Genomic DNA, 26,038 nt, shown 5'->3' with positions numbered 1-26,038 from the left:
TGCAGCACTGCAGGCTACTGCTAGATCAGCAGTTCAGCGGTTCAAATCTCACCGGCTCAGGGTTGACTCAGCCTTCCATCCTTCCAAGGTGGGTAAAATGAGGACCCAGATTGTTGGGGGCAATATGCTGACTCTCTGTAAACCGCTTAGAGAGGGCTGAAAGCCCTATGAAGCGGTATATAAGTCTACTGCTATTGCTATTGCTATTGCTAGTCTCTAGCCCAACGAAAGTAATCAAATAAGTTTTTTTTATTAGGAATTATGTCGGTGAAATACAAAAAAGAAATCCGGTATTTAATACTACATATAATTAACAGCGGCAAGGATTGCCTTTGCCCAGAAATGGAAAAACAAATTAATCCTAAGCGAAGATGAAATAATAAGAAAGATGATGGACTGTGCCAAAATGGATAAACTAACTCAGTGTTTCTCAACCTTGGCAACTTGAAGATGTCCGGACTTCAACTCCCAGAATTCCCCAGCCAGCATTCGCTGGCTGGGGAATTCTGGGAGTTGAAGTCCGGACATCTTCAAGTTGCCAAGGTTGAGAAACACTGAACTAACTAAAGAAATCCAGGGAAAGGAAGAATCAGAATTCTACCAGATATGGGATAAATGGTATAAGGTGGATGGAGGAAAGAAACAAAAATCAATGAAGGAATATAATAAAACTCAAAAAATAATAGCTTTGAGTAAAATTAAATTAAGAATGGTGAAATCCAAATGAAATACAATAGAAGGGGAAATAATATAAGGTGAGCGGCATCGATTGATGATTGCTATTATAAAGAACAGGACGTTCCTGTTCGCACTGTATTGTATAAATGTGGTGCACGTCTAATTTTTGTGTGTGTGTATTTTACATGTTTGTTAATAAAAATCTTTATTAAAAAAATAAAGTAATCAAATAAAAACAATCATTTTTCAGTGTTTTAATTTAAAAAATACAAGGGGGGGGGCCGACGAACAAAACAGAGGCTGCTGGAAGCCGCCATCAGTTTAACGGCCGTTCCGAGAAGGTTTTTTTCGCTAGTCGCCATCTTACCCAAAAAAAAAGGAATCTTGGCTGTTGCTATGGTTTCGGTTGCTAAGACCTTTCTATCTCTTGCAACTTTCTCTCTATGGTCGTGTATTTGAAAAGCTTTCAAAGACGGGGGAGCATGATTTGCTCCCGATTTGGCCAATGAAAATATAAACCTCGCCCTGGGGGGGGGGAGTTTATTCTCCAATAGAGCTGAAGGCTTACTTGATGGACAGACGGAAAAACCTATAGAAATCCAGGAGGTCGGAGACCTTGAGCAACACAGCTCGGGAAGGAGGCGGGGAAATCGGGGAATGTTTCCTGATTGCGGCGTGAATGGAGCTGCATCCGGATTCGGAGTTAATAGCCCGGAGGTGAGTATCGGATGCTCGGTTCCGTTATTTGGGCTGAATTATCGGTAAAACGGCTCAGGCCTTTACTCGGAGAAGTGGGTCGGCGTGCTCTTTGGAGGGGAGGGGAGAAAACAAGGCTCCATGCTGGCAGGGGGCTTCCCCTTTGCCTTCTGGCTAACCGTCCTCTTTACTTTCCAGGGAATAAGAGCCCCCTTTGCACGAGCTGCACCGTCGTCGTTATGGAGACTCTTATCCCTGTGATCAATAAGCTGCAAGAGATTTTCAACACGGTGGGAGCCGAAATCATACAACTGCCCCAAATCGTGGTAGTTGGCTCTCAGGTGAGATCATGCCTCTATTTAGGCTTACTCCAAGCCCATGCTAAACAGTGCGGCTTGTATTAGCAATACCACTTAGATTTATATATACCACTTTGCAGTCCTCTTTAAGTGGTTTATAAAGTCAGCCTGCTGCCAATTACCTCCCACAGACCCGTTAGATCGCACAGGGTCGGCCTCCTCCGGGTTCCGTCTACCAGCCAATGCCATCTGGCTACCACCCGGGGGAGGGCCTTCTCTGTTGCAGCTCCGGCCCTTTGGAATGAACTCCCCGCAGAGATTCGGACCCTCACCTCTCTCCAGGCCTTCCGGAAAGCTGTCAAAACCTGGCTGTGCCGGCAGGCCTGGGGTTGATGAGTTCCCTTCCCCTCTCGACTTGTATGGTTGTATGACTCTTGTGTATTTTAATTACGTGTATTGTGTTTGTATCCCCTTTTCCCCTTGAGTTGTTCGCCGCCCTGAGTCCCTCCCGGAGAAGGGCGGCATACAAATAAACTAAATCTACAATCTACCCCCAATAATCTGGGTCCTCATTTTACCCATCTCGGAAGGATGGAAGGCTGAGTCAACCTTCAGCCTGGTGAGATTCGAACTGCCAAATTGCTGGCAGCCGGCAGTCAGCAGAAGTATCCTGCAGTATTAGCAATACCACTTAGATTTATATACCACTTTACAGCCTTCTCTAAGTGGCTTACAGAGTCAGCCTATTGCCCCCCAACAATCTGGGTCCTCATTTTACCCACCTGGGAAGGATGGGAGGCTGAGTCAACCTTGAGCCTGGTGAGATTCGAACTGCCAAATTGCTGGCAGCCGGCAGTCAGCAGAAGTATCCTGCAGTATTGCACTCTAACCACTGCACCACATCGGCTCTTGGTAGGACAAATGTTGGTTAAACCAGCGAGTACAACTTTTTGTCAGCTAAGCAAATTTCAATTTAAAGGTAAAGTGGAAGCTGAAAATTATCACCTGCCCTGTTAACGGGCAAGTTTGAGAGGATCTTAAGAGAATGGATTTGTGAGTACACAAGGAGGTAAATCGAAATGAGATGCTGTAACCATGTTAGTAATATGTTCTTCTAAACTTTTACACAGGTAAGAAACTACCTTTTCTGTTTCTACCTGTAATGCTATTTATTTCCACAGAGTAGTGGGAAGAGCTCAGTGCTAGAGAGCATTGTCGGTCGGGATTTCTTGCCGCGTGGCTCTGGAATTGTCACACGGCGGCCCCTGGTTTTACAGCTGGTCCATGTGCCAACCCTGGCGGAGAGGAGGCAGAAAGGAGGTGGAGAAAATGGTAAGGGAAAAGTTACTTCTCTTAGTGACAAAGTAAAACAGAGATGTGAGCATCAGAATGTTACCTCTGATCCAGAAATGGAATATGATTACCTAGAAGGGGCTGGCTTGATTTCTGCCTTCCAATAAAGTGTGTAAATCACATCATTGGTTGACTGAAAAGATTGACCACCAGAACCAGAGGTTTTGTCTTCCCAGCTTTCGTGCTGGGGCCCATCTTCATGGAACTTCTCTGTAGTAGTTATAGCATCTTCTCCTGCTAGAGAGAAGTTTCCTGAAGATGGACTCCAGCATGAGTCTAAAAACTCGGAAGAAGAAACCTCTGGTCCCAGTAACCGACCCAGATTGGATCCTGCAACATTATCCTGGGACAGGTATATTCACTTTCATTCGTGAAAAAGGTTGAGTTAGAATGAGTTAACTTTGTCATCTCAAGAGCTATATTGGCCGGAAAGTCCCACATAGTATTGCAGAGTACTGAATGAGTATTTGTGTGTCTGGAATGTGCCTGATCTCATCGTGCTGCTGCTGTGATTTATACCTGCATTAGACTTTGCAGTGCAAGTACAGAATCGTGACATTTACATGCCCTGGGTGTGCCTATATCAGTGTTTCTCAACCTTGGCAACTTGAAGATGTCCAGACTTCAACTCCCAGAATTCCCCAGCCAGCGAATGCTGGCTGGGGAATTCTGGGAGTTGAAGTCCGGACATCTTCAAGTTGCCAAGGTTGAGAAACACTGGCCTATATCCTTGTTTTGGTGTTACTGCAATTTGCTGCAGATGTTGCTGAATGACATCAGTGGACAGGCCTAAGTCCTTCCTCTTCCCATATCCTTTTCTTCAGAGGAATGAGGCCGATATAAAGATTCTCCATCCCCAGTGAACATAAGTAATCCAAAACAGTCCCTATGCATGATGACAAACAAGAATTGAGCAGGAAGCAACTTGTAGAAATTATTTCATTGGGTACAGGCTAAAAGGCTGGTGCCGCCTGATTCTGACTATACCACCTAAATTCATTGTCTGGGAATAATGGGCGAAGGGTTGTTGCCTCATATGGAAAGAATACGTTTGGTAAAATTGTAAATGTTTGCATCAATAGCAATAGCAGTTAGACTTATATACCGTTTCATAGGGCTTTCAGCCCTCTCTAAGCGGTTTACAGAGTCAGCATATCGCCCCCAACAATCCGGGTCCTCATTTCACCCACCTCGGAAGGATGGAAGGCTGAGTCAACCCTGAGCCGGTGAGATTAGAACCGCTGAACTGCAACAGTCAGCTGAAGTGGCCTGCAGTACTGCACCCTAACCACTGCGCCACCTCGGCTCTGATCAGTGAGCTGTCGTTTTTTTTCACTGGTTCAACTGCACTAGTTATATTATCTGACATTTGTGACAGAAGCAAAATCAAACGGCAACAGACAGCATAGGAAAATGGTTACAAGCGTCAAGAGTACAGCTAGGGGGACACAAGTTCAGATCCTCGCTTAGTCACAAAGTAAACTTGGCAAAGTAAAAATGGTGCCGGAAAGATTCTCATCAGTCTTTTATTTTATTTTGTTTTTTCGTTTGCAGTTGCCCAGACAGAGGAATGGGCCACTTTCCTGCACTGCAAGCACAAGGTACTGAGTGGGTGAGGTAAATGTGGAACTATTTATGGTTAGAGTCAGTCCAGGCCATTTGGCAAATTAGCTGGCTGCCTAATAAGGCAAAAAAAGCTTCACATTAATAGCAATAGCAGTTAGACTTATATACCGCTCCATAGGGCTTTCAGCCCTCTCTAAGCGGTTTACAGAGTCAGCATATCGCCCCCACAGTCTGGGTCCTCATTTCACCCACCTCGGAAGGATGGAAGGCTGAGCCAACCTTGAGCCGGTGAGATTTGAACCGCTGAACTGCAGATAACAGTCAGCTGAAGTGGCCTGCAGTACTGCACCCTAACCACTGCGCCACCTCGGCTCTTAAGGGAACACAGTGACACTTCTTGGGAGGGGAGGTGTGAATAATGGTGTTTGAGACAATTGCTTATCTGTAGCTTGAGGAATCTTAATTGATAGTTCATATGTGCAAATTCATCACGTGTGTCTTAGCATGATGTGCGAACTTAAAATCATTTACTTGTTTTCTTTTTTATTTAAAAGCCTGCAGTTACTGTTATGGGAAAAGGGTTATTGTGGACTTTTTTCCTATATTTCTCCTGTTACTCATGTCCATTCATGGTTTCTAACCATGTCTTAACCATGGATTTTAGGTCCCAAAGAAAAGAGGACAAGGACACATAAGGTTATACTTAGTGATACCACAGTCGGTGATGTTCTCTGAATTCTATTATATTTTGTCTCCCTTTTAGTATATTTTATTTTCATTTTCATACACTCACATGTATACCCCATACAGTATTAAACAGTAATTGCATCAATTCCTCTTGTCAACAATGCCCCAGAAAATAAAAGCCCAATATACCTCTTCTGTTCTCCATACACCACTTTCTTCCACCACCCTCCAACTTTCTATCTTCCCTCCATCATCCCCCTCTACCCTACTTCCCCTCGCCCTCTACCACTCCTCTCTCCAGATCCGCTCCCCCCCTTCCCTTTCGCCTTCCCCCCCCCCACCCTCTCTCCCATCCCTCTCTACCCATCTTTCTTCTTTCCTACTCCTCCTCCCCTCCGTGTATTTCCACTATATGTTAATGTATTTGGCTTATCCTATTTTTTTTAAAAAATAGAGAAAAACAGTATACATGTGAAATCACATTGCATTGAGAACTAATATTTTGTCTTATTATCTTGTACAAAATATTAAGAAAATATCCCAACAGTGGATGCCAGGCAGAAGGAGAGCCCCAAAAGGGGGAGAGAAAATAGATATTCATTCCAGTCTTTCGCTAAGAATTTATAACGTCAAAAAACTTAATATGTTGGAGAAATGAACTGAAGATAGAGATAATAATACTACGGGCAAATAGAAAGTTCTTCACTTATGAAAGAAAACCAAATCCATAGATGTAGGAGATGATAATGATATTTATGAAAAGGTTCTTACAAAAAACCCATTGCTTGCAAACAGAATGTGAGTCAACAGTGTGATGTGGGCTGCTGCAATAGAGAAATACATCTTTTGGATGAATCAACGAGTAATTTCTAAATTACTGGAAATAATGCTTCTCAGTTCTGCAGTGGTCAGCTCTTCACCTATTGCATCCAGTTCTGGGCACTCTACTTTCAGAAGGTTTCAAAGAAAATGATTGCAGACTGGGTCTGGGATGACCGGGAACTAGAAAATAAATTCCATGGCTGGAGATTCCTCAAAATAATACATTTAAATGATAAGAAGGCAGGTTCTGGTTGAATGTTTTAAAAGAAATATCTCAAAGTAACCAATTATTTCCCCTTATGTTGAGTGTGTTCAAGTTGAGGCTAAGTACCAATCTGTCTAGCGCGGGATGGTCTTGATAGCCTGACTACCTCCTTCCAATTCTCTGGTACTGAAGAGACCAGTCAGAAAAGAATTCTGGAAATGAAATCCAATTGTTATCTTTGGATATTTTTTTCTTTTTCATAGAGCTTTCTTTTGACTGCATCACTTAACTTACTCCTGGAGGGGAAAAAGTCTCTTCATATCTTTTTTTTAAAGATGTAAATAAATACATAAAGCATGCAGATAAGGATTTATTATCTTCCAGATCTTACAAACCGTGTCATACTGTGCTTAGTGCTCACTTAAGCAAGTTGACTTATTTGGCATGTTGTAACTTATTCCAAAGCTGCTTATGATGTTCAGTCATATTGAAAGAATATCAACTCCTATACTTTATTCCTCTTTTTAAATTAACTTCTCCCCAAGGTTGTGTCTTCTGTGCCTTGTCCTAAGCTCACCTGGAATTAAAGCCATTATTTTCAACAATGTGTGTTAGCGTTCCAAGTATCATGTAGAATTAAATCAGAGTCCAAGGCAAAATGATCCTTAAAGTTCCAATTTAATAAAGCAGACATCCTAGCACATCTGTGTTAATCCCAATTCTGGAAGTTACATCACAATCCCACCCAGTTAAAAGTTCATGAACTTGTCCCCACACCCACAATCCATCACATGGTCCAATCTTCTTCTTCCACGCTGGCATCTCCACCCAGCTGTTTCCGGTCAGGTGTAAAAGTGCGGAGACAAAAGATGACCTTGGCCTTCTAGAAAAGAATGATAACAATGCATTCCACAATCCTACTCCTGTCTATTCCCCCCTCCCATCAACTATACTAATTAAACAGCATAATGAAATAAGAGAAAGTGTGGCAGGCCAAAATTCTAAAAGGAATATAACTGCAGGCCTGACAATGTGTTTATAGGATGAAAGCACTTTCAAGCCCCCACATCTCTCTTCTATTCTGCAGCTGCTGATTGTTGTTTTTGCAAGAAAGTTTGGGCCATTTTGGCTTTTGCTTTGTATTCAGAGTTATAACGTGATGTATCATATTTAAAATGTTTGAGGTGGAGTACTGGAGTGCTCTATTTTTTTGGGGGGGGGGATTCTCCTCTTCCACTGTCTGTTCCCTGCTCCAGTTCTGCCACAAACAGGCAAGATGGGGAAGAGGATCAATAAGAGAGCAAGTGTCCTTGCACACTCTCCTGCAGCTTGTGATATTAGAAGCCTTTCTGCTTGTTCTCTTTCCTCAGACTTTTATGGATTTCACTGAGATTCGGCAGGAAATTGAGATTGAAACCGAGCGGATGACGGGGACCAATAAGGTACCAACTCTCTGAGTTCTTCTCTCGTGGTGTGGAGAGTCCATTGGTCCAAATGCCTTTTTTGTGGCTTTCTCTAATACCTTTTCTTGCTTCCAGGGAATCAGTCCAGAAGCCTTGTACCTGAAGATCTATTCACCTCATGTGCTTAACCTGACGCTGGTAGATCTTCCAGGAATCACCAAGGTGAGACCCTTAGAAATGGTGCTGTCTGTCGCCCATATCTTAAGAGAGACCTAGAAGTTATTGATTATTAGTAGGCTTTCAAAAAACCTTTAAAGGCAAAACTTCTCCAGCAATACCTGGGCAATGTGTAGCAATAGCAGTTAGACTTATATACCGCTTCATAGGGCTTTCAGCCCTCTCTAAGCGGTTTACAGAGTCAGCGTATCGCCCCCAACAACAATCCGGGTCCTCATTTCACCCACCTCGGAAGGATGGAAGGCTGAGTCAACCTTGAGCCGGTGAGATTTGAACCGCAGAACTGCAGTCAGCTGAAGTAGCCTGCAGTGCTGCATTTAACCACTGCGCCACCTCAGCTCTTGGGCACCAATGTACCAAGTGATGGATGGTCTCCTTTCTCCCATCGACCACTTTTTCCTTAGAACCACTCCTTCTAACCATTTAGTCACCTTGGAGCAGAAGAAAAGCTGAGTTCCAGTGATGGTGAGCAGAAGATAAAAAGAGTGTAAATGAACAACGGATGTAGGATTGACTGTTCTTAGCATACCACTATGTTGGATTCAGAAAAAAAGTTTCAGTTGAAGGCCTGACCTTTTCACAGGAAACCCCCCCCCAAATCCTGTGGCTACAATCGGAAGGTTGTGTGGTTTGGGATAAAGTCTCTCTTACAGGCTGGCATTTTGCGCTTGAGATGACATTAGCCCCCTTTGTATGGGTGATAGAAACAATATTGGCAGCTTTGTTTTAACTAGCACCAGCTTCAGTGGAAAGGTGTGTTTACTCAAGGCCGTGGCACGACAAAACCGCGCTCGACTAAAGCGCGCCCGATTAAACCGCGTCGCTGACATCATCAGCAGGGCGACAACAGCGAGCGCGGAGAAAGAAGGGCGCTTTAAATAGTGCTTTGAAAGCAAGCCGATTCAAGTTAAGGTAAGGGTTAGGGTTAGGGTTAGGGTTAGGTTAAGGATTAGGGTTAGGTTTAGGGTTAGGATTAGGTTTAGCGTTAGGTTAAGGGTTAGGTTAAGGGTTAGGTTTAGGGTTAGGTTTAGGGGGTTTAGGTTTAGGGGTTAATTTTAGGTTTAGCGTTTACAGCGTGCTTTTTTCTCCGCGCTGTTGTCGCGCTGTGATGACGTCAGCTACGCGGTTTCGTCGAGCACGCTTTAGTCGAACGCGGTTTTGTGGTGGAACCGCTGCAGGCAGCTTCAGTAGTTGGCATAAATCTGGCCCTGTTCTGGAGCAAAAGAATCCCCTTTTTCTCATTTGCTTATTAGGAAAACTAAAAGCCCAAGGGATTCTCTTCAAGTTTCTGCACCTCACCGGTGTACATTTAGGCTTAAAATAAATACGTATTATTTTTTCAGTTGAATTCTGCAGTCTACATAAAATAGATCAACCTATGTGGGAAGCTCTTGTTTAATTTGTTTTGCTTATGCTGAGCATGGAGAAGGGGCATGTACAAACACCTCTCAGCCTTTTACAATTTGAACACTCCTCGACCTCACATATCTAAATTTACTGTTGCTGCTAAATGAATTCTAAAACATGTTCTTTTAGCTCCTAGATTGTAGGATAATGTTCTGCAGCCATGAGGACTAGAAACGTGTTCTTCCTTTCAGTCCAAATCAATGTTCCTGGATTAGAGAATATGGTCTTCACTGAAGATAATACAGGAATTGGAAGGGCATATTTCTTAAATACGTGCATCCGTGTTTTTAGGCTGCAGATATGTGAATTCAGGAGTTCTTTTGCATCTCAAACATAGTTCTGTTTTTCTTCCTAGAGTGAGTGATATGAATCAAGAGTCCTTGCTCCCTCTTCTCTGTTCCTCTCTTGGGTGGAAACAGAGCAGTAAACAAGAGTGCTTAGTATGGTGTGATGCAGTTTGTATTGCATTATTAGCCTTCTCAATTCAGAGTAATTGAGTAAGTAAACATAAGGAAGTTTCCTAAGATTGTCCTTTTCTAGTTGCATAGTTTTTTACATTTTGCTGCATGATACTTTAGGCCTTGGGTGACTTATACATCTCTCAAACCCAGTCTTTGCAATATAACAGGTGCCTATTGGAGATCAGCCTCCTGATATTGAGAATCAAGTCCGAGATATGATCTTATCCTACATCTCCAACCCAAACTGCTTAATCCTGGCTGTCACTGCTGCCAATACTGACATGGCTACATCAGAAGCACTCAAACTAGCACGGGATGTTGACCCTGATGGTATGGCTATATTTGTACTTCAGGAGAAGAAATCAGGAAATTAGGATCCTAATAGTCCATATAGCAATAGCAGTTAGACTTATATACCACTTCATAGGGCTTTCAGCCCCCTCTAAGCGGTTTACAGAGTCAGCATATCGCCCCCACAGTCTGGGTGCGCATTTCACCCACCTCGGAAGGATGGAAGGCTGAGTCAACCTTGAGCCGGTGAGATTTGAACCGCTGAACTGCAGATAGCAGTCAGCTGAAGTGGCCTGCAGTACTGCACCCTAACTACTGCGCCACCTCAGCTCAGTTAGACTTATATACCGCTTCATAGGGCTTTCAGCCCTCTCTAAGCGGTTTACAGAGTCAGCATATCGGCCCTACAGTCTGGGTCCTCATTTTACCCACCTCGGAAGGATGGAAGGCTGAGTCAACCTTGAGCCGGTGAGATTTGAACCGCTGAACTGCAGATAGCAGTCAGCTGAAGTGGCCTGCAGTACTGCACCCTAACCACTGCGCCACCTCGGCTCTATGGAGAACCATGGGATGTTATAAAACAGTCCTCTCTTTTTGAAGCTCAGGGAGTCTGATTTAGTAATGCCAGCAGAACGTAACATTTATTTTCTCTCTGAATGTTAAGATCCGTTCTTAAATGATGGCTGATCAACAAGAAGGGGAATAAAGCAGATGGGTGACAGAGTGAGCCGAGGAAGCACTTTTCTCCCCTTGTTTATTCCCATTCTGCAAGATCCAACACAATGGACTTGTCCCAGGTTGCATTGGCCAGACAAGGCCACCTGAGTGGCCTAGGAAGCCTGCCTCTCTTTTGTAACAGCTGCCCTGTGGAACACCATGCTTGAAGGCTTCTAATGCTCAGCCTTTTTGGACTTGAAAACCTGGCTTTTTCCCCAGGTTGTGGGATAGAATGGGGAAAACATGAGCGGGTTCCACTCAGATTAGATTATATTGGTATATTTATAGTGTGTGCTTATTCCTCCTATTGTGATAATCTTGTAGTTTTCCTGGTTTAAAGTACTACACTTTTGTTTTTAATTTGTACATCAGCCAGAATCTCTAATGAGTTGGGCAATCTTAGCAATTTAAATTATAAATGCATAAATTTGAATGAATGCAAAAGATATGCAGTCTTGGGAGGAGCACACAAGGAATAAAGGGACAGCCTCTGTCACCACCACCACCCTTTCCCCTTCTGATATCACTAACTGGAGAAGGATTTCTCTGCAGGTCGAAGGACACTGGCTGTGGTCACCAAGCTAGATCTGATGGATGCTGGGACTGATGCCCTAGATGTACTGATGGGCCGGGTTATTCCTGTCAAGCTAGGCATCATTGGAGTGGTCAACAGGTCAGTGGTGATGCATGCAGGGAACCTAGAGGGGGGCTTCTATGCTAGATGGAGAGGGCATCTGGTTGCAAAACCTCTTCCTTGCCAGAACAGATTGTTGCTTGTGGGTGAATCCGTCAGAGGAAGATTTTGTTAATTTTCTAGGTGGTATTTTTGCTTCCTGTGCTAGGAGCCAACATGATATCAACAGTAACAAGAGCATCAGTGAGTCTCTGCAGGATGAGCAAGGATTCATGCAGAAGAAATACCCTTCACTTGCCAATCGCAATGGCACACGTTATTTGGCCAAAACTCTCAACAGGTGAGAAGGGACTGGGGTTGGTTCGTAATTCGTAATTTAATAAACTTATATGCCGCCCAATCCCGTAGGACTCCGGGCGGCTTACAAATACAAAGATAAAACAAAAATAAAAAAATAGGGGAAAGATGAGAACAAAATTAAAAGGAACACACCATACACTCGACTTAGCTAGGGGCTGGACCTCCTTCATGGGTCAACAGCCTCAGGCCTGCCGGAACAGCCAGGTTTTGGTGGCTTTTTGGAAGGCCGAGAGAGTGGGAGGGGTCCGGATCTCTGCAGGTAGATCGTTCTACAAGGCTGGAGCAGCTACAGAAAAGGCTCTCCCCCGAGGGGCCGCCAGCCGGCATTGTCCGGTCAACGGCACCCGGAGGAGGCCCAGCCTGTGAGTTCTTATCGGCCGTTGGGAGGTATGCGGCAGGAGGCGGTCTCGCAGATATCCAGGTCCAAAGCCATGTAGGGCTTTAAAGTAATAACCAGCACCTTGAAGCGCGTCCAGAGACCAATAGGGAGCCAGTGCAGCTCGTGGAGGACAGGTGTAACATGGATGTATCTAGGTACACCCGATATCGCTCGCGCGGCTGCATTCTGGACCAACTATAGTCGCCGAACACTCTTCAAGGGCAGCCCCATGTAGAGCGGTTAGGGATTGACCAGGAAACCCCAGGTAGAATGGGACCCACTGCTTTAGGATGCTTATCCTTTGAGTAGAAAAGAACCACTTCTGTCCTTTACTCTGAAGATGAGAGACTTAGTGGATTAGACTAGGTCATTTCTGTTCCCTCAGCAACTCAGCAGCAGTGGCATCATTCCTGATTAGACTTTCTAGCAATTGGTACCAAGAGGTTGGTGGCCTGTGACAGTTGTAAGATCTAATCGTCATGATCTAGAGGGCTAAAAGCTTTTTAAAAAAATCTTTTTAAGGTTTTTTTTTAGGGAGGAACACATAGACAGCAACAGCCCTGTGTCTCCGAGACTGACATATTCATTGGGCATAGGATCCGGTGCCCGTGAAAATGTTTAGCCCTGCACATGCCAACTTTAAAACAAAAACTCAAGTGTGGAATCCTTAGTGCTCTCTGAGCATGGTTGTTTGCTTGTAGATGTTTTGTTACCCAACTAGGTAACATCAGTGTGAGGGTGTGTTGGGTTTGCTCCCTGTTTATACACAGTATAATGGTCTGTCTGTGTCTGTCTGTCTGTCTTTGGTTATTTGGGTTTTCTCCCGCATAAAATTGGAGGTGTCTTGGCGACGTTTCGACGAAGTCTCATTCGTCATCTTCAGGCTTCGTGCTTCCAGGAGCATTGCTCCTGGAAGCACGAAGCCTGAAGATGACGAGTGAGACTCCGTTGACACGTCGCCAAGACACCTCCAATTTTACGCGGGAGAAAACCCGAATAACCAAAGACCTACGTACTAACACCTGCAAAAACCTCAGAAAATGTATATATATATTAACCACATTTATATGCCGCCCAATCCCGAAGGACTCCGGGCGGCTTACAAAAATAAAGAGAAAAAAAACACACATAACGAAACACATAACGAAAGAAACAGTTTAAAACAGCAACACCTCATACATTCGTTCTGATCGGGGCTGGACCTCAGCAATGAGGTCAACAGCCCCAGGCCTGCCGGAATAGCCAAGTTTTTACAGCTTTCCTGAAGGCCATGAGAGTGGGTAGGGTCTGGATCTCTGGGGGTAGCTGGTTCCAAAGATTCAGAGCAGCCACAGAGAAGGCTCTCCCCCGAGGGCCCGCCAGCCGACACTGTCTGGCTGACGGCATCTGAAGGAGGCCCAATCTATGGGATCTTACTGGCCACTGGGAGGTATGTGGCAGTAGGCGGTCTCGAAGGTATATACGGTATATGTACACCAGTGTTTATATTTACATCAGTGTTGGTGGAGATGTACTTTTCTCCTTGGCAATTTCTTGATTAGGGCATTGTTTTCTGCTTGATTGGTTGTCTGGTGGTAACTCCTGCTTATCTGGGTGAGAAAACCACACTGCTATCCACATGGGTAAGGCAAGCTACCACATAGAAACAGGGAGCAAACCACATAATCATCAGCACTGATGATGATAACTAGTTGGGTAACGAGAGGTCTGCAAGCAAATAACCAAGCTCATAGAGCACCAAGGACTCTGCAGTTCAACCCTGAGCTACATTTACTCTTAAAGTTAAAACTTCAACTAGCATTAAAATCACAAAGTGGGAGCTAGGAATTGTAAGAGGTATTCTGGGCAGAAATTCTGGGTATTCGTTTGAAGCCAGGGATTGTGCGCGAGCTCCTCCTTATCTTGCCACAGCATTTGTGCATGAAAGGAGAACCCCGCAGAAGTCTTTTCAACCCTGAATTGAAACTTTCCAGAATACCATCCTTCCTGTTCCTAAAATCATGAAACTGCTCAGCAGGAGAATACAAGTACAGCATAACAAATAGAAAGTTGGAATTGACTCAGCCCCCCCCCCCATTAAATCCTGTTTAGCTAGGAAGATTTGGCTCAAATGAGTCTTCTTTCGGTCCCCTGAATATTGGCCCGTTTTACCTAGTACTGTCCTCTCCAACACTTTCTGTTGGTCATTTGGAATCCTTCCTGAAAGTAGGATGCTTTCCTTAAAACAGTGTTTCTCAACCTTGGCTACTTGAAGATGTCTGGACTTCAACTCCCAGAATCCCCCAGCCAGCGAATGCTGGCTGGGGGATTCTGGGAGTTGAAGTCCAGACATCTTCAAGTGGCCAAGGTTGAGAAACACTGCCTTAAAAGCCCAGGCTGACGCCCTTCCACCTTTCCCAGGCTGCTGATGCACCATATCCGCGACTGCCTGCCTGAACTGAAGACGCGAGTGAACGTGCTCACAGCTCAGTACCAATCGGTGCTACAGAGCTACGGGCAGCCCATCGAAGACAAGAACGCCACTTTGCTTCAGATCATCACCAAGTTTGCCACCGAGTATTGCAACACCATTGAGGGTACAGCACGCAACATTGAGACCTCCGAGTTGTGAGTGAAGCCTTCTAGTGAACGATGCGGCAATGGAGCTGGATGTGGGATAAACAAGCTGGCAGTGGGATGCTGGGGCTGATCTGCTTCTCTGCTGGGCAGGTGCGGTGGTGCCCGGATGTGCTACATTTTCCACGAAACCTTTGGACGCACTCTCGAGTCCATTGATCCACTGGCCGGACTCACGATGCTGGATATTTTGACAGCCATTAGAAATGCCACAGTAAGTTCATATGATCCTCCAATGCAAGGCTGCCTTATCCATTATCTTTTGCTTTCATCCCATGTTCTCTTTTTCCAGTTGTACAAGTATATCGCACAAGAAAAGATTGTAGTGTTGGGAATTCACCTAAAATTTTGCTGCTCCTATAATTTTAGAAGCGGGATGGATACAAGGCCAAGCTTCCTTCCACTGCCAACTACAGTAATGAGTAATGAGATCTTGGCTTGAAGCATTGTAAGAATTAAGAGTGATTGCCTATCCTGCAGAAAGCCTGACATTCAGTTGCAGTGGCTGCAGGCAAACGGTTCATTCATGAGGCCAGAAGGACAAAATATTCCCAAAGTTTACATGCTTTGATAGATACCTGTGGCTATTAGCATTTGTAGTTCCCAAGCAAATACCCAAGCTATTAAAACAAGTGAGCCAATAGGAGGATGGATCTTGTCTCCTGCTTCAGCTGAGGAGCTGAGGTGGCACAGTGGTTAAATGCAGCACTGCAGGCTACTTCAGCTGACTGCAGTTCTGCAGTTCGGCTGTTCAAATCTCACCGGCTCAGGGTTGACTCAGCCTTCCATCCTTCCGAGGTGGGTAAAATGAGGACCCAGATTGTTGTTGGGGGCAATATGCTGACTCTGTAAACCGCTTAGAGAGGGCTGAAAGCCCTAGGAAGCGGTATATAAGTCTAACTGCTATTGCTATAACTGCTATTGCTATTCAATAACAATAGAGGACTGGTAGAGAATTAACAGAGTTGGAAGGAACCTTAGGGGTCTTTTAGTCCAAATTTCTGTTCAAGCAAGAAGCTATATGCCATTCTGGACAAATGGCTGTGCAATCACTTAAGAAGTTCCAGTGATGGAGCACCCACAACTTCTGGAGGCAAGCCATTCCGCTAGCAAATTGTTCTGCCAGGAAATGGTTCCTTATTTCTAGGTTGATTCATCATCCAGTTTCATGCGTCATCCAGTTTTTAATGCTAGATGTTTTGGAATACCAGAAGGAGGAGGGTAGGGGGAGTGAGTCTGTCTGTCCCACCTTAGAAGGAGGATAGAAGAAGACAACCACTCTATGCTTTCTTGGCATATTTAATTTCCCAAGATGTCCAGTTCTATATTAAGTCCCTTTTTTGCTTCGACATTGAGTGTCAAGAGCTAGCCTTTCTCATGCAAGTCATCTTCTGTACTTTTGGTACAGTATCAATTTATTCTCCTGAAACCACTGTGCTGTCTAAATTATAGAAGCCATCACTGCTTAAAGGTCATTTTGTTGACTGGGCGATGCTAAACTTCGGCCCTGTCACTTTGAGGCAGGAACAAAATGCACGCAAAAGTTAGCAACATTGGAAGTGTGTATTTGAAGTTACACGGAGTTTGGGGACACAGAGCTACTTAGAACTTCAACTGACCCTCGAGTCCTTCCAGCATGGGATTATTTTCCTGCCAACAGTTTTTGAAGATGCTTCTCTAGTAGCAGTCCAATAAGTATCAAATTCGCCGCTTTATTCCTACTTTGAGGACTAGTTATTATTATTATTTTTTTTAAGAAAAAAGTTTCTTAACGCAGATCTTCTGAAAGTAAAAAAAGAAAAAAAAAACCCTCACCAGGTGGAACGCTTTCGCTTCGTCTTTTCCTTCGGGAGCCGTCTCCGACTATGCCAGCCTGGGGGCTGTCTGTCTGTCTTCGGTTGGAAGCACTACCCTTGGGTCAATCAGGGACTTTGCGGTGTCCCTGTGACCAGCAAGGTTTTGGCTTCCCTGTCACCGTCTCTTCGGGACGGTTTAGGTCCTACCGGACCGTCCAAGGACAAAAGTTTCATCGGCGGGCTCGGACTGTCGGGTCCGCACGATGTGTCGTCGCGACGTTGGCTCCTCCCTCCAACCATTGAAGATGCTTCTCCATCTCTCTGGCAGGGTCCCCGCCCAGCTCTTTTTGTTCCCGAGGTCTCTTTTGAGCTGCTGGTGAAACGGCAAATCAAGCGACTGGAGGAACCAAGCCTTCGCTGCGTGGAGCTCGTGCACGAGGAGTTGCAGCGCATCATCCAACACTGTTCCACCTACAACACACAGGTACCGTCTCGCTGGGCCTATGATCAACCAAGCCTCCATCCCCAGAAAAAGGAAAGGGCTCTCGAGTGGGTTCTGGACCAACATTCCCATGCATGTAAACTCCCAAGGGGGCTGGTTTTTATTTATTTATTTTTTATTTATTTATTTGTCTTGTATGCCGCCCACTCCCGGAGGACTCCGGGCGGCTCACAAAAGACAAGGGAAAGGGGGGAACGAGACAAAGACAACATATTAAAAACAAAACCAACATTCACAATTTCCGTGGAGGTAGATGCTTCTCAGCTCCCTCCAGCCTGCTGGAACAGCCAGGACTTGGTGGCTTTGCGGAAGGCCGGGAGGGTAGTAAGGGTCCGGATCTCAACAGGGAGCTCGTTCCAGAGGGCCGGAGCTGCAACAGAGAAGGGTCTCCCCCGGGGAGTCGCCAGCCGACATTGGCTGGCAGATGGAATCCGGAGGTTGTCATCTTCCCAAATGCCCAACTATTAACAGATGTTTTAAGATAGCATCCTTCAGTGAGGAAAAGTTCCAATATACAAATGATCCTTAACTTAGGACCACAGTTGTACCCAAAGTTTTTGCTGCTAAGTGAGACAGTTGTTAAGGGAGTTTTGTCCCACTTTACGACCTTGCCACAATTGATAAGTGAATTACTGCGGTTATTAAGTTTTTGGTTGAGCCCGGCTTCCCCTTTGACTTTGCTTGTCAAAAGGTGCTCTCACCTGACCCCAGGACACTGCAACCATCCTAAATACGAGTCAGTTTCCAGGCATCTGAATCACGATCACATGGCCATGGGGATGCTGCCGTGGTTGTAAGTGTGAAAAATGCTGGTGACATTTTTCTTGTGTTGTTGTAACTTCAAATGGTCATTAAGCAAATGGTTGTAAATTGAGGACTACCATATTCAGTTGGTCTTACAAGTTAAGTAGGAAAACATGTTAACGTAAATAGATAAATGAAAATTTCCATCAGAGTTGTCTGTGTATGTATGTATATACAAACTTACATTTCACACACACACACACACATATATACAGACGGGGGGGGGGGGGAAACGACAGAGACACAGAGACAAACGGGGGGGGGGATTCTCCAAGGAATTTTTTTTATATGTATGCAAAACAATAACAAAACAAATCTTTAGGAGTTGCTGCGTTTCCCCAAGTTGCACGAGGCCATTGTGGAGGTGGTGACAGGAGTCCTTCGCCGGAGGCTGCCCATCACCAATGAGATGGTAACGGGGGCTTTTTTATTTTTATTTTTTTTGCTATGAATAAAAGTATGAAATGGTCCTTGCTGCTGCTCTGCACATTTCTTCCAGAGGTTTTGAAGCTGGTGGGGGCATATCTGGAATTGAATTGAATTTATTGCATTTATATGCCGCCCTTTTCCCCGAAGGGGACTCAGGGCGGCTCACAATCCAAGTCAGGGAAGGGGGTACAGATAAGGGATAAAAAAGACGAACAAAACAATACACAATTTAAAAGCACACAACAACCATACCATTCGGTGGGGGGGGGGGGGGGGCAAAAACTCTTTAGCCCCCGGCCTGTCGGAACAGCCAGGTTTTAAGGGCTGGAGGGTGGTGAGGGTTCGAATCTCCACGGGGAGCTCGTTCCAGAGGGTCGGAGCAGCCACAGAGAAGGCTCTCCTCCGGGTAGTCGCCAGTCGGCATTGGCCGGCGGATGGAATTCGGAGGAGGCCTAATCTGTGGGATCTGATCGGTCTATTGGAGGTAATTGGTAATTTAGAGTATGTAGGATAGACAGACAGACAGACATCAGCTGTGGTGGTAGACATGGCCAGTCTGAAACCACAACACAGCAAAGTAATAAAGTTGCACATTATTGCTGCCTCTACCGATTTCCTACTATGAGCCCAGATTGTTTTCTAACATTTCAGCTGATGTCTGGGGAGCTGAGTGTACTACCAAATGACATATTTGAGCCGAGGTGGCGCAGTGGTTAGAGTGCAGTACTGCAGCCACTTCAGCTGACTGTTAACTGCAGTTCGGCGGTTCAAATCTCACCGGCTCAGGGTTGACTCAGCCTTCCATCCTTCCGAGGTGGGTGAAATGAGGACCCAGACTGTGGGGGCGATATGCTGACTCTGTAAACCACTTAGAGAGGGCTGAAAGCCCTATGAAGCGGTATATAAGTCTAACTGCTATTGCTATTGCTATATTGGGTTATTTCTATTTTTATGAACTATTCTGGGCTCCTTATGAGGCCTTGGAAATACACATGGTACTTAAGTAACTTGATGTTTTGTTTCAGAGATCTTGGGCACTACTGATCTTGGATTATTGAGCCCAGATACCCTAGGCCTAATAATGCCTCTCTCCTAGGTGCATAACCTGGTTGCCATTGAGCTGGCCTACATCAATACCAAGCACCCTGACTTTATAGACACAGCACTGGTCTCTGCCTCAGTGAGCAGTTCTAAGGTAACATTTCACGGATGCCCTTTCCCCCGTCCTTAATGTCTACCCTTTGTCTTAACTTGCCGCTTATTCTGGCATTTCTTCCAATCTAGAGTGACACTGCCATAGATGGAACCTGGCGATGGAAAAGTGAGAAACCAGAAGAATCTGGCATTGATGATAGGCCTAAAGGATCCTCCCACTCTTTGGTTTATTCTAGCCCCAGCCGATCCCATGAAGTCAACCTCCTGGACACGGTCAGCTGGGATAAACCTGGGAGGAATGGGGCGGGAGAAAGCAGGTGGGCTGGCTAGAGCTTAAGCTACTTTGAGGAGCAAAGAATGTTGCTAGGAGTTGCAGTGCAGAAGCATGAGGATGAATTGGAAGAATTGCATTAGAGCAGTGGTTCCCAAACTTGGCAACTTTAAGACTTGTGGACTTCAACTGGACTTCAACTTCAGCTTTGCTGGCTGGAGAATTCTGGGAGTTGAAGTCCACAAGTCTTAAAGTTGCCAAGTTTGGGAACCACTGCATTAGAGGTACATGATCTTGCCTTTAGCTCATTGCTTTTTGCCCCTATAACGTAGACAACTTTGGTTTCTGGCAGGATGGGTTACTGCAAAAGGGGTACATCAGAATAACAGAATTGGAAGAGGGACCTTGGAGGTCTTCTAGTCCAACCCCCTGTTCAAGAGGAGACCGTATACCATGTTGGGGAATAGATATTTATTATCATCTCAGCCAAGGGTGTAGAATCTTGAGTAGCTGCTCTCTCAGCTAAACGGCTGTTGCATTTGGCGAACACTGCTCATGGCTATTTCCTCCGCCTGTCCTTAGCCCATGCCAGCAGCCCGGAAGTTAAGCCAGCGTGAACAACGAGACTGTGAGGTGATCCGGAGGCTTATTAAGTCCTACTTCCTCATTGTGCGCAAAAGCATCCAGGATAGGTAAGTGGGTTAACAGGAAAATTACAGTAAGCATTAGTGACAGCTGTGGCATCTGGATTTAGTTATTCCTTCAGAAATGGATATTCTGCTAGTGGGGGTTTGAAAATAGCAATAGCAGTTAGACTTATATCCCGCTTCATAGGGCTTTCAGCCCTCTCTAAGCGGTTTACAGAGTCAGCATATCGCCCCCAACAACAATCCGGGTCCTCATTTTACCCACCTCGGAAGGATGGAAGGCTGAGTCAACCCTGAGACGGTGAGATTTGAACAGCCGAATTGCAGTCAGCTGAAGTATCCTGCAGTGCTGCGTTTAACCACTGCGCCACCTCAGCTCAGTTAGACTTATATACCGCTTCATAGGGCTTTCAGCCCTCTCTAAGCGGTTTACAGAGTCAGCATATCGCCCCCACAGTCTGGGTCCTCATTTTACCCACCTCGGAAGGATGGAAGGCTGAGTCAACCCTGAGCCGGTGAGATTTGAACTGCCGAACTGCAGAACTGCAGTCCGCTGAAGTAGCCTGCAGTGCTGCATTTAACCACCGCGCCACCTCGGCTCTTAATAAGCAGTGACTAACCTAACCAATACGAACAAGTTGATTTTATGCAATTCCTTGTAGAAAAGTTAAGACTTTAGCCATTTTTGAATGAGAGGACAGCCTTTCTTCCTCAATCCAACCCTTTTAAGGTTGTTTGGGGATTTGGGAAACTGCTGTCCCCAAACTTCTTGGTCAGATTCTGACAAATTTTCTGCAACGCCATACATTTTAACATGTTTGGTTTCTTGTTGCTATAATCAGAATACTTTATCTTCTGCAAACACATCAATTTCCACATGTAGTTCAAAGTATTTTGAATAACAAAGCATACCTTGAGAATACTACAGATGGAGATTATCTAAGCCAAAAGTGCTATATTAATCTATTTCTGCTAGCAATAGAGAGACCGCCTACTGCCAATTACCTCCCAGAGACCCGTCAGATCACACAGGGTCGGCCTCCTCCGGGTTCTGTCCACCAGCCAATGCCATCTGGCTACTACCCGGGGGAGGGCCTTCTCTGTTGCAGCTCCGGCCCTTTGGAATGAACTCCCCGCGGAGATCCGGACCCTCACCTCTCTCCAGGCCTTCCGAAAAGCCGTCAAAACCTGTATTTTAATTATGTGTACTGTTGTTTATGTTCCCTTTCCCCCCTGAGTTGTTCGCCACCCTGAGTCCCTCCTGGAGAAGGGCGCCAAATACAAATACAAAGATGAAATTATACTTAAACCATAACCGTCAATAAAAAAATTGGGGACTTTTCTTTTAAGAAACTGTGTCCAAATCAATTTATCTGCTTTTCATCCTGTAGTGTACCCAAAACTGTGATGCACTTCCTTGTGAACTACGTCAAGGACCATCTCCAGAGTGAACTTGTGGGCCAGCTGTATAAGTCCCAGCTTCTAGACACACTCCTAACAGAGTCCGAGGACATGGCTCAGCAGCGTAACGAGGCTGCCAATATGCTCAAGGTGATGGGAGGGGCAGGGTTGCTAGAGGTCAGCTCTGGTTCAACGATGGCCAAAGAGAAACCTGGTTCTGGCTCACCGGGAGCAGAACCAGTTTGCTGCTTTGAATCCTCCCTCAAACTGGAAGCAGCAACAATTCTTTCCCTAGAGGCTGAAAATGGCCGTGTTCCAATCTTTTAAAAGCCTTAAGTTTCTCCACCTTGGCTCCCTTGTGTGTTATCTAGCTTCAGTTCTGAGACAAGGGGTGTTAAGGTTGGGAAAGGCTGGCCAAGATCCCAGGATCTGTTCCAAGTTTTTTTTTTCAAATCAGTGACAAACCACCCACTTTTCAGATAGCTAGTGGACAAGTATTTTAGCGTTGTGCATACAGCGCATTAATTTTCAGTCCCACACTAACAGTGGTGGGTTGCAGGTGATACGCCCCAGTACGCGTACTGGTGCCTGCCGGAAGCAGCAGCCACCGTACCAGAATGGTGCTTTGGAGCGTGACCCGTCAAAACCGCGCTCGACTAAGCCGCGCCCGATTAAACCGCGTCGCTGACGTCATCAACAGGGCGACAACAGCCAGCGCGGAGAAAGAAGGGCGCTTTAAATAGCGCTTTGAAAGCAAGCCGATTCAACTTAAGGTAAGGGTTAGGTTAAGGGTTAGGATTAGGTTAAGGGTTAGGATTAGGTTAAGGGTTAGGATTAGGATTAGGTTTAGGGGGGTTAGGTTTAGGTTTAGGGGTTAATTTTAGGTTTAGGGTTTACAGCGTGCTTCTGTCTCCGCGCTGTTGTTGCCCCGTTGATGTCAGCGACGCGGTTTAGTCGGGCGCCGTTTAGTCAAGCGCGGTTTTGTGGTGGAACCGCTTTGGAGGGCCTGCCTGCCCTCTTTCCTTACCTGTATTTGAAGGAAACAGGCCATCTGTGCATGTGCAGCATACGGCACCTGCGCAATGCTCCGTCGAGCAGCTGGAGCGTCGCAAGCAGTGGGTATGCATGCGTGCGCAGTGCGTGTCCCCGTGGTGCATGCCTGGCTCCCGTTGCAGCGTACCTGTTGCAATGGGAGCCGGTAACCCACTACTGCACACTAATGAATCTATTCCTTTCCCTATGCTGGTTAGTTGTCGTGTCTGAATCCTCAGCCAGGTCTTCTGCTCTTTCGTAGGCATTACAGAAAGCCAGCCAAACAATATCGGAGATCCGAGAGACTCAACTCTGGTGAGATGCATCCAAAGCTTCAGAAGATTCCATGTTGCAAGAACATTACTCACCCAGAACCGTGCACGTGTTCAGCTCTTGACTCCCATCTGAATCTTTTACCGTTTCCCAAATGGGGAAGAAATTGTGTCCTCATTGATCAGGGTCTAGTTTAGAACAAGAGTACGTCCCTATTTTAACTGTGTTGAAGTGTCCGTGGTGCACGGATTGCATATTGGAGCCGGCATATGGTGGCTCTCCCTTCCTACCTCATCCGTCTTCCATATTTTTCCAGTTTCGCTAGATTCCACCGGTATTAAATTCCTGTTTTGATCGTCAAGCTCGCAGCCTTGAGTACTTGCCGAGTTTGGCCAGTCTTTATTTATGCAGATTTAATATCGCTCTAAATTCTATGTATTTCCTGAACATGGTGCATTTGGTACATGTAATGAAATGAAACCCCTTGTCTTGTGTTTGCTTAACTGTTAGGAACACACTGCTCTGTGTTTGGCCTTGTAAATTGCCTTTTATTCTCGTAACTGATGTACAGCTGAAAAGAGGAGCCTCTTGATGGATTAAAAATGCCTGCGTAACCTTGAATAAGAGAAGTGCTGCCTGCCACTTGGCTAGAGGGATTCATCTCTACTCTGGCCCAAACAAGGAGCTGATAATGCTGGATCTCACTCTGGACTGTGCTTTCACAACACATTTTACCCAGGAGTCATGTGCAATAGTGTCACGTGGGAACCTTCACCTGTTCCTGGAGGCGTGAGGGGTAGGGGTGGAAATCTGAGCCAAGCAGGGACCAGGGTTGGCCTGCAAATTTTCATGAAATAAACTCTGGAAGATTGTATACAGTTGGTGTGTTGTTTTCTTTAAAGGGAATAATTATAAGTTCCTATTAGGGTGCCATCCAAAAATACGAAGTGCTTCCGCTGGGCTTGAATTCTACATCGCGGAAGAAGGGACTAGAGAGCAAAAGGATTTGAATCTCTTACAAAATGGATTTTTAAATACTGTTGTAGGAGGAATAGAAATCAAAACACGTATCTGGGGAATCCAAATCAATTTGATTGACGTGGATTGAGTTTTCCTTACACAAGCTGTCCAGGGATAAGTCATAACTAAAGGAGAATATTTGTAGCTCGAGGTTGAAACGAGGAGTGATAACCTGATGGGTCTGGTTCATACATCATGCAAAATGTCTTTTCAACATTCAGCAGTTAGTTCAAATTAGTGTGCAAAAATTCTGTGGCACGTGGGGGCTGGGGTTGCTGCTTTACGTGGTGTGGTGACACGTGCTTTTTCTTTGTTATCCCTTGAGCTTAAAAGGATGCTTAACTGACACGAGTTACACAAGCAGGTTCCCCCCCCCCCCAATATTTTTCTGCTAGTTGGATGGATGAGTGGAAACTTGTTTACAGCACCTTCTGTAAACAGGTGGCTTGGCACTTTTGCCCTGCTGGATGGCAGCCATTTCTGCTTGTAGGTGTACCTTCATTCCCAAAAGATAAGACTGGGCTTAGAAAAGCTGCTCTCAGGCCTGCAATTATATTCCTTTTAGACTTTTGGCCTGCCACACTTTCTCTTATTTCATTATGCTGTTTCATTAGTATAGTTGATGGGAGGGGGGAATAGACAGGAATAGGATTGTGGAATGTATTGTTGACATTCTTCACTAGAAGCCAAGGTCATCTTTTGTCTCCGCACTTTTACACCTGACCGGAAGCAGCTGGGTGGAGACGCCAGCGTGGAAGAAGAAGATTGGACCATGTGATGGATTGTGGGTGTGGGGACAAGATCATGAACTTTTAACTGGGTGGAATTCTGATGAAATTTCCACATTTGGGATTCCACAGCAATATGCTAATCTGCTTTATTAAATTGGAACTTTTAAGGATCGTTTTGCCTTGGACTCTGATTTAATTCTACATACTTGGAACGCTGACAGCTGCACATGAAAAGGATTGTTGTGAGGGGGATCCATTGATAGGCGCTGCTCCCCTAACAGCCTGACTGGGTACAGCTTATAGGTTAGGTGAAAAACGCTACTAAAAACAAGCTCACATCTTGCGTCCTGAAGGCTGGGAGGTCTGTTGAATCAAGCTTCATACACACTGTCAACTTGCTACATGAAAAAACTATCTTGTTTCAACAGTTCAGAAAGAACTTGGTTTCTGTGGTAGAATCTGAGCTCTTTTCAATACCAAACCCCTCTACAACTTCAACATCATATATTGTGAAAGAATTCCAAATCCCATCTGCCCGTATTCATCAATTATAGGCATGTACTATAGGAGTGCATACTAATACCCCAGGCTACCAAATGTTAATCATGATTTTGACAGATAATCAATGTTTCATTTAGTGCATGATACTTCCTTCTATTTGTACATACGTTCAAATTCAGGGTTGTGTATCTCTTAATAGAAGCCTTGAAAACCATCATTAGGGCTGATAACTTCCCAGAGGCTGCAGTTTAAATACTTCTGTGATAAATGGTAGATAAAATTAAGGCTTATTTGTAATTGAGCAAAGTACTCTTACTGTCTAATTGATCCAGTCCATAGCTACTCATCCAAGCAACACGATCCCTTTAATTCAATCCGGAATCTTATCCCATTTGATATCTGAATCCCGATTCATAGAAACAGAGCTTTGTGTATTGATATTCACACAAAGGAAGAATATATACAGCTGTAACTCTTCTAATGCTGTGGATTTTATAGGCACCCTAATGTGTGGCAAAGGAGGAACCAATATAAAGTGAACCAGATTTCATAGAAATTGGTTTCAAATTAAAAGCTGGGCAAATAACACACGAGACAACCCATTTTTTCACACAGCAAGGACATTTGATCAATTTATGAAGCATCAAATATACATTTTCATATAT

At 45.1% G+C, this 26,038-nt stretch overlaps 1 protein-coding gene across 2 annotated transcripts; it reads left to right on the top strand.

Annotated features, from left to right (window-relative positions):
- The first annotated feature begins 1,328 nt into the window (after positions 1-1,328).
- Positions 1,329-24,508, top strand: LOC106554724 (dynamin-1-like protein). 2 transcript variants are annotated; one of them, XM_087710930.1, is made up of 18 exons: positions 1,329-1,395; positions 1,573-1,715; positions 2,855-3,005; positions 4,581-4,627; positions 7,677-7,748; positions 7,845-7,931; positions 9,982-10,144; positions 11,375-11,495; positions 11,665-11,796; positions 14,596-14,802; positions 14,905-15,025; positions 16,936-17,091; positions 18,236-18,325; positions 19,439-19,537; positions 19,627-19,770; positions 20,351-20,460; positions 21,807-21,966; positions 23,111-24,508. In XM_087710930.1, exons 2-18 carry the CDS (start codon positions 1,614-1,616, stop codon positions 23,165-23,167), a joined length of 2,019 nt encoding a protein of 672 aa, XP_087567056.1. In that variant the 5' UTR covers positions 1,329-1,395; positions 1,573-1,613; the 3' UTR covers positions 23,168-24,508. The 2 variants fall into 2 exon arrangements, with proteins under 2 accessions (XP_087567056.1, XP_087567057.1); XM_087710931.1 differs by lacking the exon at positions 1,329-1,395 and having other exon boundaries at positions 1,575-1,715; positions 2,860-3,005; positions 23,111-23,995.
- The last annotated feature ends 1,530 nt before the right edge of the window (positions 24,509-26,038 follow it).

This window comes from Thamnophis sirtalis, unplaced genomic scaffold, assembly GCF_051295495.1.
Source record: "Thamnophis sirtalis isolate CommonGarterSnake01/CBP01778 unplaced genomic scaffold, rThaSir2_p1.2 scaffold_3, whole genome shotgun sequence".
Classification (NCBI taxonomy): domain Eukaryota; kingdom Metazoa; phylum Chordata; class Lepidosauria; order Squamata; family Natricidae; genus Thamnophis; species Thamnophis sirtalis.
Note: the sequence above shows the minus strand (reverse complement) of the source record. Positions and strands in the feature narration are given on the sequence as shown.